This window comes from Diadema antillarum, unplaced genomic scaffold (assembly GCF_040938485.1).
Source record: "Diadema antillarum isolate AM-2024a unplaced genomic scaffold, OU_Dant_1.0 scf00000029, whole genome shotgun sequence".
Taxonomy (NCBI): domain Eukaryota; kingdom Metazoa; phylum Echinodermata; class Echinoidea; order Diadematoida; family Diadematidae; genus Diadema; species Diadema antillarum.
The window spans coordinates 5,251,543-5,264,786 of record NW_027270918.1 but is presented as its reverse complement, the minus strand read 5'-3'; the positions used below and the strand labels follow the sequence as shown (position 1 = coordinate 5,264,786).

Genomic DNA, 13,244 nt, shown 5'->3' with positions numbered 1-13,244 from the left:
CGCGAACTGTACCGACGTGTGCTGCGAACCCGCCGCCAGTGCGATAGGAACGCTCGACTTACGGTACGGTCTACTGGCACTGCTGCTGCTGAATCAGCTGTGTGATAGTGTTCACAAAGACTCTCCTTTTGCGATAGTTGATTGAATTTCATAGTGAAGTCAATGATGGATGCCATTCAAAGTTACGCCAGCTCAGATTCAGGAGGAGAGGATGGACATGGTGATGGAGAACAGCATCGCGATGGGTAGGCTATGATGACGCCTACGGTTGTGTGCCTGTCTGTGCTGTGTAAAACGTGTGGCTCTGACGACAGTATTCGTTGTCGTTAGATTGAGGTCAGATGAGAGTTACTGGTTAAGTTATAGCTTGTTGTAGAAATGTACTCAGTCCTGTACTCCCTACAATTACGGAATTAGGGTCCCTAGTCTATGTTCATCGATGTTAGAGGTCTATGAGATTTAAATTAATTAACTCGTTCCTTGTTCCCATAGGAGCAACGGGAACCTGTATGCTGTAACGTAATGTATACCAGGCAGGTTCCCAAAATGAAGACAAGAGTGCCTGCTTTAGCATGTTTAGTGGCCTAAATTAGTTTCTTTGTGTTAAAATGCCCAGTAAAGTGGGTTTGATAAAAAGATCAGAGTTTATTCTATCAGCATTTGTTCTCCTTCTGTTTGAAAAATGCGTATTTCACAGTATTATGTAGGCCCTACCTTTTTCCTGATTTAGTTTTTCGCTTTTTCTGTTGTAAACTCGTACAAACATGTTGTACAGCGAACTTGTGAATAGTGAACTGGGTGATGAGTCTGAAGGCACAATATACTTGATTAATTCTGTGAAACAACTTAGCCAGCGGGGGTTGAGGACACCGTGAAATCTCGCTACAGTACTCGCTCCAGCTGACTATCTGTAGCTGAATTGTGCAGTGAATGTTTGGTTACTTAAACTTGCAAAAGGCTAATTAAATCGATGTCAAGGAGGGACAGAGCTGATAGTTGGTCAAAACACCACATTCAAGGAGATGGAAGGGAATAGTGTAAGAAAATGTTATAATTATAATATGGAGAATGCGTAGAGATTGTCATTGTGCGATTGTTTTGACAGACATCACGTAAACTTATGAATTTCTGTGTGGGGTCTAACGGAATATTGCAAAGAATACCGCAGTGCATGCAAAGGTAGTAGATTGCACATTATTAGTGGTACTCAGAATAGTGTTGGGATGTTATGAATGCCTTCATAATCTTATAAGAGTGCTATCATGATAACAATTTAAATTTTATATTTCAGGCAAAAAAGCATTGTGAGGAACCCAAGACAACCAAAGCCAGCAGAGAATTTGGTCAGGGAAAAACCTCATCAAAATCTGCATTCCAAGGCCACAAATGCTGACTTGATTCCTTCTTCAAGGGGGTATGGAACATTTCTGCATCTACAAACACCCAAGACAGCAGATCCAGTGAATAGCAATATCTATGGTAATACATGTGTAAAGAAGCAGAAATACAGAGAGAAATATCATCGGCGAGGAAATCATGGGGATAATATGGCAGCTGTACCTACAAACTTTGATTCAAAGAGGCATCTACAGCCGCACCAATCACAACATCACTCACTGGTCAATCAAAGCTCCCACTCGACCCATGACCTAAGTAACAGTTATCGGCATCTTCATGCAGCCGGCAGAGAACACAGTGTTCAGTTCCAGACATGTGGAAGCCAGCATGCTGAGCACAGGACAGTTGGTGGTTATGCTCCAGCAGATCATACTAGGCCAGTGAAACGGAAGAAAGAGGTCATGAATTTGAATCCATATGTTCCTAAAAGACTCAGAGCGCATAAGGAAGGACTGGAGAGTGGAATCACAGAAGGTGGAGTGGCAAGGGCCAGTGGTGATCTGTTTGAAGTCAATGACCATATCACCTGTCAGGCTGCTAGAGCAAACATATCCAACAAACCTCCAAAGCATGTTCTTCTTGGTTTCAGCTCCCATACTGGGCCTGTCACCCGCGTTCAGTGGAACATCCCAAAGTACAGTCACCTCATGCTCTCTGCTTCAATGGACAAGACTGTTAGGTTGTGGGACTATTTGTCTGAAAAGTGTGTTCAGACACTGCACTGTCATCAGGGAGCAGTGAAAGATGCGCAGTGGAGCACAGATGGTAGGTCAATCTTGAGCTGTGGCTTCGACAAGACTGCTCGGCTGACTGATGCACAAAGTGGTAAGATTTGCTCCAAAAAAAAATCAAATGCGATCTCATTGTCCCCGCCGAACGAGTTCGAGCAGGGGACTATGAAACGGGCTCCGTACGTGTGTGTGTCCGTGTGTCCGTCCGTCCGTCCGTGTGTCCGTGTGTGCGTCCGTGTGTGCGTCCGTGTGTGATCAAAATCTTCAATTTGCTACTTCTCTGTCATTTATGAGCCAATTTTGATTCTGTTTGCTTTATATGATAGCACTACATGGGAGCTTTGAAACTTCTACACAGAATTTCAGTCGTGACCTTTGACCTTGACCTTTGACCTATATTGTACATTTTGCTACAAAATGCTACTCCTTCGCCATTTCTAACCCGATTTCGATTCCGTTTGCTTTATGTGATGGCACTAGGTGAGGGCTTCAAAAGTTCTACACAGAATTTTGACCTTTGACTTCTTTGACCTTTGACCTTGATTTTTGACCTGTATTGTACATTTTGCTACAAAATGCTACTCCTTCGCCATTTCTAACCCGATTTCGATTCCGTTTGCTTTATGTGATGGCACTAGGTGAGGGCTTCAACACTTCTACACAGAATTATGACCTTTGACTTCTTTGACCTTTGTCCTTGATTTTTTGACCTGTATTGTACATTTTGCTACAAAATGCTACTCCTTCGCCATTTCTAACCCGATTTCGATTCCGTTTGCTTTATGTGATGGCACTAGGTGAGGGCTTCAAAACTTCTACACAGAATTTTGACCTTTGACTTCTTTGACCTTTGACCTTGATTTTTTACCTATATTGTACATTGGCTACAAAATGCTACTCCTTCGCCATTTCTACCCGGATTTCGATTCTGTTTGCTTTATGTGATGGCACTAGGTGAGGGCTTCAAAACTTCTACACAGAATGTTGACCTTTGACTTCTTTGACCTTTGACCTTGATCTTTTGACCTATATAGTACATTTTGATACTAAATGCTACTTCCGGCGGGGACATATTTTACGCACTGCGTAATTTCTACTTTTCCTTGTTTTGATACACAACTGCTGTGGCATCATTTTCATTAATTTGAACAGAAGTGAGTTAAGGATACAACTGAAAAAGATGTTTATTTTTGATTGGCCACTTTATTTGCATGCATGCAAGAAATATGTGATAGTTACAAACAACTGAAGAAGATGTTTATTTTTGATTGGCCACTTTATTTGCATGCATGCAAGAAATATGTGATAGTTACAAACAACTGAAAAAAGATGTTTATTTTTGATTGGCAACTTTATTTGCATGCACGCAAGAAATATGTGACAGTTATGCTAATAGTTTTGTACATCGTCGTTGCTACTAACGCTATTGCTCTGATTCTAATCTATGTACAAAATTCCAATCTGTTTGAAAATTGAAAATTTGTCTGAAAGAATGATACTCAGTTAGCATTTCTATTTTTACAATGAACAAGCTATCTTTTTTCTTTTTTTTTTGCAAAATCAATTACTGGTACATTAATAAAATGCAACCAAACACACTGGAAGCAAATCCCTCCATGTAGTTACAGAATCGTTTTGATCTCCATGATAGTAATGTGAGGACAACTAAATTTGAACATCATCTTTTTCAGGATTTGTGAGGTTTTGTTTTATAAATCACTTTGTTCATTGGTAACATTTCATGGATGGGTAATCACATATTGTGTATGCATGAGAGTCGTATTTCTGTATGTCTCTTTTGCAGGCACAAGTTTCCAAGTGTTTGACCATTCATCCTATGTCACTTGTGTGAGGTGGAACCCTGCCGATCCTCAGATGTTCATCAGTGGAACTTACAACTCGACCATCTTCAACTGGGACACCAGGACAGGAAAGGTAAAGAAATTACACTTTTTTTCCTATTTCTGCAGCTTTTTTTAAGTGCTGCAAATCAACTGTTGGCGAGTACATCATGTAAACAAGAACTGAAAGTCATTACTTGCATTTCTTGTTTGCATTTCAGACTTTTTCATTCCTTGCGTAAAATGCATTGAAAATTGTTAAAGTGCTAGTGCTTTGACTAATGCATATCTGCATGCCAACTGTTCAGTTTTAATCTGAATATTCAGATTTTTCACTGAAAAAAAACCCACTAATTTCAGCGTGATCTGATATTTTGGAAATATCTGGTAATAAAAGTATACGAAATTTGTGAAAGTTCAGATTTTTAAATAATTTTTCTTTGTTTGTTCAGATTTATTAAGCCTTAGGGTTGGCAGGTATGCTAATGCTGTATTGTCTTATGACATGTACAGGTCTAGCGAATGCAATGTACATTGTAACTCCTGTGAAAAGGAAGTCATATCCAACACCAAGTTTTAATAATTCCCTTGATTTCTCTTATGTTGTTCAACAGTTCAGTGTTAATCAGATTATTTGAAGAGATGACCTCAAATGGTATGAGATTAAAATAACATCATTTTTATACCATCATTTTTATATATCAATTTCATAAAGATGCTGCAGAAAATCACTGAGCACTTCATACTTCTATGCAAGCAGGGATTTCAAATGTTTATGTGGTCTATCACTTTCTTCTCTCTTATTGTTGCATATTTAGATAGCTCATCAGTACAGTGGTAAGCTGGGCCAGATCCTCTCCGTAGAGTTTATAAACCAGGGGGCAGAGTTTGTCGCTTCTTGTGACACAGTGAGCCAGGACTCGGCCGACAGAACCATTATGGTGTGGGACACCGACACGGGAGCTCTTGTCTCTAATCAGTTGTATCATGTGAGTCTCCATGCAAAATGATAAAAATATAGTATCCACTATATGTATATCCACTATGTGAAATTACATGTCCAGTTTGCTTCTTGATAACTGCCAGAAGTTTGAGCACGTGGTCACACTACAAACAAGACTACCTATAGTTTTAGTGACATGAAACTACCTGTAGTTTTGGTCTCTGACAGGCATGCTCTATGCAGGCAAAAACCACATGCCCTTGTTGAATATTTAAAAAAAAAATGCAAATGCACAATTTGTGTAAACAAACATGAATACAGGTAGATCTATTATCACATCACAAACTATTCAAAGTTTTAACCCTGCACAGTCACTCTACACAAAACTATATATAGTTTCACAAGAAGTAAGATAAACTGTCTAGATACATGGTTTCTGTTTGTTTATGCTTGATAGGTAAATGGTTGTAGGATGAACTGAGTGACAATGCTGTTCAACCACTAGTAAAAAATATCATTTTGACCCTGCTGAAGTTTTGGCATATTTCTTTATCTTTTGACTCCAGGAGAAGTACACCTGCACATCTTTCAAGGTTCATCCAACAGAGGGCGTCTTCATGGCACAGTCCAACGCCAACTACCTGGCACTCTTCTCCACCAAGAAGCCTTACCGACTCAACAAGTACCAGCGTTTTGAGGGGCATCAGGTCAGTCTGCTTGGAAGTGATAAAAGGATGATAAAAGTTTAAATTAATTTTGTGAGAAATAAAAGACCCTCAGGCTGTTGATAGAGCTAACAGTCATGAGCAAAGAGCTAGAGAGCCAAGCTGAGCATGTCAGTGCATGGGCCTTTGAGATCTGCGATTGTGATTATTATTCATGACAGGACAGGTAGAGAGCCTGGTCCTGACACCAATCATACTGAATAGTTCAGTTAGTCACTTCAAACAATGAAACTGCTTAATACCCCATCAGCCATTAGTGCAAAACGTGTGCATGGTTGTTTGTTTGTTTGTTGTTTGTTTGTTTGTTTGTTTGTTTGTTTGTTTGTTTGTTTGTTTGTTTTTTCTTTGGGGCGGGGTAGTGCTTTGCTGATATGTTGTGATTGTTGCTACCACATACTACCAACAAAAATTCATAATTCAGAAGGTGCAAGTTTCAGAAATTCAAATTGATCCCCAAAGGCCCTCTCGCTGGGGGCTCGACTTGTTTCATGTTAGACCCTCTTCTATTTCTAGGGTCTTCTTTAGACTCTAACTTCTGGTTGCGAGATATGTGTGAAAATTTGAACACCACGAAAATTTCCACTTTCACAGTACGGTATGTTTCGAGAGGTACCGGTAGTGAGAAAGTATGTTTTGGAGTAGGATGAGCTTATGGACACATTGCATTGAGTGTGAGCAGCAGGGTAACTTCTCGGTTCTTGACTGCAGAGTAAAACTACCTATCACTCTCATTTCTTCTAAAATGTTCATTCCCTCCCTCCCTTATTTCTCCTCCCTTCCTCATTCTGTCCTTCCTGTCCTTGTTTCATCTCACTTTCTCATTCTTTCCTTCCTCCCTGTCTTCATTTCTTCCCTCTGATGCTCTTTTCTTGTCCCTTCTCATTCGCTCTTTCTCATCCTATTATCCCCTCCTTTCCTTGCTCCTCCTCTCCTATCTGTATTTCGCATTCCTACCTTCTTTCCTCATTCCTCGTCCTCATTTCCTCCTCCTTCCTTCATTTCCTTTCTGTCATTCTCTTCTTCTTCCTTTCCTATCCATGTCTCATCTTATATCCTCTCACTCTCATCCTCATATTTTCTCCCTTCCTCATTTCCCACTTCACTTCATCTCCCTTCCTCCCTTTCTACAGATTGAGGGATACAGCATCGGCTGTGACTTTTCGCCAGATGGCAGCATGGTGGCCAGCGGCAGTGCCGACGGCAAGCTCTATCTCTACAACTACACCACTACCGCCCTGATCAGGGAACTTGGTCTGGGCAAGAACGGCAGTGCCTGCACCGACGTGGCTTGGCACCCAGTTATGCCCAGCATTGTGGCCGGCTGCACCTGGGGTGGACGAGTGATTGTTTGCCGCTGAAGGGAAATGCAATCTGAGGCAATGGTCACATATGCTGACAAGTGCCTGAATGATGTCAGAACATTGAGAGGTAAAAGATATGCACCTACTGATTTTAACCCATTTAAGACGAGTCCCGTGTTTACTCGAGCATGTGTCTATGGGAAATGAGTGGTGTTGCAAAATCAGCCTGTCATCAACAGGTTAAAGAAGGATTAGTTTGCTAAAAAGTTAGTTCAGTTTGAGAGCATCCAAAATATTCAGTTACTGTATACGCCGAATATTTCGCGAGGGTTTTATTTTCACGAATTTCGCAAGTCAGGTGCTATTCGCGAAATGAAAGACACGCGAAAATATTAACTCTGATCCCGATGTGAATGTGACGTACGCGTGTACACTTCTCTGTTCAATACAGGCCTGAACCACTCGCGAAATTGTCGGGAAGTCCCAATTCGCGAAAATTTAGACTCACGAAATATATGGCGTATACAGTATTATAATAATAATGAGTAAAATGAAAAAGGGTGGGATTAATTCTTCCCGGTGCAATTGTGACTGGGCAGATTCACGGCATGAGCTAATGTGGAATGTATTTAGAAAGACTTTTTTTAGTACAGTTGCACAATCTGTGGTGTTTATGATGTCATTAAATCTACAGTCTACCAGTTCCAGAGACTCCAACCCCCAGCACCTTCTGATCTGGAGATTCTCCCGCCTGAAACCCCTAGCAAACGGGAGGCTCCAAGTTGATGTGCGCGAAGCGCGAAATTCCTTGCGGCCGGGGTCCAGTCTAGGGTTCTAGATGCTCTCTTGTCCCATCTAAGGCTTATTTTTCAACATACGATATGGCAAAAAGTAAGAAATCCTTTCCAATGGGAGACACATAGCCAGGGCGGGAGAAATCAAATATCAAGCGGGAGAACGGGAGATTTTGCAAAAATGGGCTTTCGGCGGGAGATCTCCCGTCGAAAGCGGGAGAGTTGGAGTCTCTGCAGTTCACAAGTCTAGTAGAGAATTGATATTTCCTGATGGTCTTGGTGTGATTGATGACATATTTGGTAATGTGGTCAAAACAGCCATGTTTTCACAATCAACTTTGTCTAAATTATGTCACATAATATCGCCCATTCCTAGCTCACTGCTGATGTTGTGATAGATGTCTTTAGAAATAATTACAGAATATTAATTGATAAGTTATTCCTTTATTTACAATTTTGTACCTTAAGGCGAGTGTAACCAGCCATATGTACTCCCAATCTGATCAAGCAATTTTGTGTTTAGGAGCGTTATGTTTCTTGTCATTACATCATTGCATACCTTGCAGGTGACCGAGTCTCTACAGATACCTGCGTCCAGGACTGTGATTAGATTCAACTACTGGAGCTTGTCCATATGGGAGCTAGGACACCTACAGATGATGAATGGGCAACCTTGTGCCCAGAGGGAGACTGGTTGGTTACCAGTGGACCCATTGGTCTGACCAAAGTATGATCGTCAACTGAGAAGATGAGCTGGTTTCCAGGAAAAGGCATTAAGCTTGCCGAAGACAGGCAAGATGGTAAATGATCAGGTCACTGGTAGGACGTACAGCAGTTGTGAAAAGTTATGTGGTAATGGTGTAGTCTTCAACGAGTTAAGCATGTGAACCAACATAGCTGAGAACCTGGTCCCGGTCCCAAATCCAGTGTCTTCTGTAGCTCACTCTAAAATGAGGTCTGACAAAGATCAGTTTAAACACTGCAGCACTCTCCTTTGTTACATTTTTGTTTTCCTCTTGTAAAATTTTAAACAATGGCATCTGTATTGTTTAACAGCCGCAGATTTGTCTTTTTTTAATGCCTGCGCCACAAAGTGTACTTTATGGAGCACAAATGCAATTTTGTATCGTTGTCAGTATGAGTAATATATTACATGTCGGTTCCTAAACCACCTATAAGTGCTTTTATTCCACTTTCACAAGTATTCTATAAATCAATTTTGGTGAGGTGGTTTGACCACTCTTCCTGATCTTGTAGTGGTGTAAGTGTTTGCAAGTTGGTCATTTTGTTCGCTGGTGTTTGATGCTTCAGTAGTATGTGGTGTGCTGCGATAATGCCCATCGTTTTCAAATGTGACTTGCTGTCCAATCACTGATCTCACTGTCTCATTGTTGTGTAGGTGGCGGCGGTTTCGGCACAGCTCGCGACCATTTGATGTCCATGATATATGTTCGCCACTTCTTGCCACTTGCGGGATTCCATAGGCCAGTTTGCTGGTCGAGTACTAATTGAACCACTTGTCCTGGTGTTAATGATATTAGCTCGTTGGCATGTCGAATGGGGTAGAACCTCTGTTGTTCTTGACATTTGAGCGTGCCACAGTACATTTGTTCCTTTGTTGGGCTCTGGTTACATATGACAATGGTTACATATGACCATGGGCAGATTACCCTTGCCTTCCTTCCTTCCACTCAGCAGCTCAGCTGGGTTCAGGATGTCGCTGCTTACAGGGGTTGCCTCAGACTGAGCAGGGCCATGCTGATGCTCTGTCCACTCACCTTGGCCATCATCATCATCTGCTTCACAGTTCGGATAGTGGTTCGATAAACCCATCTTAGCACAGGTATTTAGGTGATGAAGTAACATGAACGCAACCCCTCTCATTGGCAAATGTTTTGAATGTTGCTGAGTCATAGTGTGGGCCATTGTTACTTATCATCTTCTCAGGTACCGTCACCCTGTTCTGAGAGGATTTCCTGGGTTTCGTTATAACTGCTTGGCTTGAACACTTCAGTGGCATCTTGGACACAAAGTGATCAGTGAGCAGTGATCAAATAATCATGACCATCAAAATGGAAGAGATTGTGTCTTAGGTTCTGCCGTGGATGTTTATGGAGTTGATGTGCGATGAGTGGTTCATGGCTCTTCGAAGGCTTTTGCTTCTGGCATGTAGAACACTGACTAACAATCTCCTCGATGTCCTGGTTGATTTTGAGCCAGTGCATTATACAGTGCGTATTAAAAAAAAAAAAAAAAAAAAAAAACGCAACAAGATTTGATTTTAAATTTGTGAAGATTGTGTTAACTTTACATGAAACTGAGTAGCAACATCTTAAAACCACATATCTCTTTCCAATGATATCTTATTTATTCATAAACGGTCATGGATGGCTGTGTATCGTTCTTTTTGGACAAGGGTCAAATTGGACTTGGGACCAAGTTTAGACACTGCAAGAATCAATGCTTCTTGTTAGAAATTAACTTAACAAATGGAATAATGAAATTAGTAATCTCAACTTACCACTGTCTTCTTTTGGATATCTCTTTTCAACATCCCATGCCCCTCAACATGGCCACCATTCCTTTCCACACAGAGATTAGCTCTTTTCTCATCTATCGCACAGCCCTGCGAATCATTGAGGCTTGGTGGCGTAGAGCTTCAAACTCATCAGTGATTCTTTGTCTCAGAGTTGCAATGTCAGGTGGAGGGGTAATGAACACTTTGCTCTTGAGATAACCCTAACTATACACAGCCCAGTCGCTGTACATGGTACGTCGCGACAGGGCTGTACGAGCGGGACCACCAACCACTAGGAGAGCGACGTAATCAGATTCCGATAGCTTTGAATTTTGATACTTAAGATCATTTTTGTCACCTCAAACTCATCTAATATACTCTTCAATAATGAGACTCTATATCTATGCAATCAGTATTCAAATGTACGTTATGAAACTTACCGAAATTGATCATCATATCCAGCATGTCCACACGGTACACAATCTTTCACGCCAGGCCAAGTTTAGATATCGGGTGGTCACGTGATGTGAATGCCCTTTCAAAAGGTCGCGCTGTCAACCATGCTGCTACACTCAAGCAGCGCACGCACGCATAAGATCTCTCCGTGATATTTATCTTCACCATGTGGCTTTGGAGTTTTCAATGTCCTCCGATGACCCCGTTTGCTCCCTGCCTTAGCAGGTTTCACAGGGCGCGTTTTAGAGATCAGGAACTTGTAGCATGACCTGCAAATGAAAGCGTTCCGATGATAATGTTGCGGCTTTCGATAGACAGCAGTAAACGTCCGTGGGGACGCTACTGCTGTCACTCTATGTCTATAAAAACCATAATTTTTTGGCGTGAATGCGTTTTTACATGAAATGCAAAGTTGCACGGCGTGGGGCATGGCATGGAGCATGGTAACTGCTGACTCTGTCATCCTGCTGTCGACCACCATGCAGACGCAATGCGAAGCACGGTTACTAGTATACAGCTATAAACTGTACAGGGCTTGATGGCGGCTGGCGTCTGGTCGGGCGAGGAGCATTGAGCTCCATACCACGGTTATTTGTAGCAGACGCCAAGGTTTGTTCGACACTTTCAACGCACACGCCGCACGTTCGCTCTGGAGCACTTCCGGTCACGCATGCATATAATTCGCAGAGGTCAAGGCGCCATTTTGAATCCTGCAACGACGAACCCCGACAGTCAGGAATTGCGCCAGAAAGTGTCATTTATTTGTTCCACGGACTTATCGCAAGTGGTCTCCATGGACCCAGTGTGGCGAACTATTCTTCTGTAATAGAAACATGCATTTAACGTGAGTAAAGTATTCTGTTTAAAGAAGAAAAGTATACATTTTCTTTAGTTTTGTAGTTGTGTTGAGGTTCCTCACTTTGAGGCTGCATGCCTCGCTCGTCAGACGCTGTTTTCGCATAGCGTAGTAACAGCGTCTGGTCGGGCTAAGATAATCCCAAAGAAAAGAGTCACAACAAGTCAGATCCAGAGATTGTGGTGGCCACTCCACATCATGATATACGGCATTCACCCGATTTCCAAATACCTCAGCCAATCTGTTTCTTACTGCAACTAGTCGATGGGCTGGTGCGCCATCCTGTGCCCACCATAGGTGTCTGAACACACCTCTTAGTTGCACAGGAAAATTTTCCATGAATTCAGGAATCACATGTTCATTTAAAATTTGTATGTATCCATTTCTGTTCATGTTGCTTTCAAAGAAGAAGGGCCCAAGGAACAAACCATTTCCACTAAGTCCAGTCCAGACATTCAGCTTTTCTCTACGAAAATTGACGTCATAGTTAAATGCAGTTGATTACCTTAAGGAGCATACTAACGAACATTATGTGTTGTATCCTTTCCGTTCGTCCAGAAGCTACTTTCGTCTCCAATGACAAAATTGCTTAGGAACTGGCCATCTGCGTGACACTGATCAGTAAACCACTGACAAAATTCTAGTCTTCGTGGCAAGTCTCCAGGCAAAAGTTTGTGTCGTACTTTGATTTGATGGTGGATTCTTCTTCTTCTTGGAGACCTCATCATCCAGTAGGTCAAACCAGTTACCATTTGCCATGACATCACAATGGAAACTATTGTTACGTAGTTGAGCATAGGGAAGGCTTTACTAGAGCTAGGATTTCCCTGGTGACAGGTGTGTAGACTCTCTGTTGTTGAGGGTGCGCGGAGATGTAATGCGCGCCAAGGTACTTATTATACCCCCGCCAAACGAAGTTTGAAGGGGGTATATAGGAATCAGCGGACGGTCGGGCGGTCGGTCGGGCGGTCGGTCCGTTGCAAATCTTGCGTCGAGAACTACTTCCTCAGTTTTCAACCGATTCCCATAAAACTTGGCACAGATGTGTGCCTTGGGTTGTAGATGTGCAAGACGTATTTTTTGACAGTGCCCAAAAGTACGTTGCCATGGTAACGGCATATTATGGGCAAAAATGGGTACAAATCTTGCGTCGCGAACTCCTCCCACAGTTTTTGATCAATTTTTATGAAATTAGGTACAGATGTTCATCTGAATATGTTAATGTGCAAGACACATATTTCCGCAGTGGCAAAAAGTGCGTTGCCATGGTAACGGCATGTTATTGGTAAAATATAGGGCAAAATGCTTCATGGCAAAACTGCTTCATCAGTGTTCTTCCAATTCTCATGGAATTCATATTGAATGTTTGTCGTAGGATATAGGTCAGCATGACACATTTCTTGACAGTAACAAAAAGTATGTTGCCATGGTAACAGCTCACATATTATGAGCCAAAATGATGGAAAATTTTGTGTTGCAAACTACTTCCTCAGTTTTTGCCCAATTTCCATGAAACTTGGTACAGATGTGTGCCTTTAGTTGTAGATGTGCAAGACGCATTTTTCGACAGTACCCGAAAGTACGTTGCCATGGTAACGGCATATTAATGGCAGAAGATCAAGGAAAGATCTTGCGGATTTAACTACTTCCTCAGTTTTTTGACCAAAGCTTATGAAATGTT

The 13,244-nt window shown here is 41.9% G+C and overlaps 1 protein-coding gene across 1 annotated transcript; it reads left to right on the top strand.

The window, feature by feature from the left end:
- Positions 1-1,946: 1,946 nt before the first annotated feature.
- LOC139739842 (WD repeat-containing protein 25-like) lies at positions 1,947-6,996 on the top strand (the record flags this gene model as incomplete). The annotated part of the gene is made up of 5 exons (XM_071650440.1): positions 1,947-2,223; positions 3,934-4,064; positions 4,789-4,959; positions 5,480-5,620; positions 6,769-6,996. Coding segments are annotated over 5 exons (948 nt in total), but the record flags the coding sequence as incomplete, so codon positions are not given.
- Between the last annotated feature and the right edge of the window lie 6,248 nt (positions 6,997-13,244).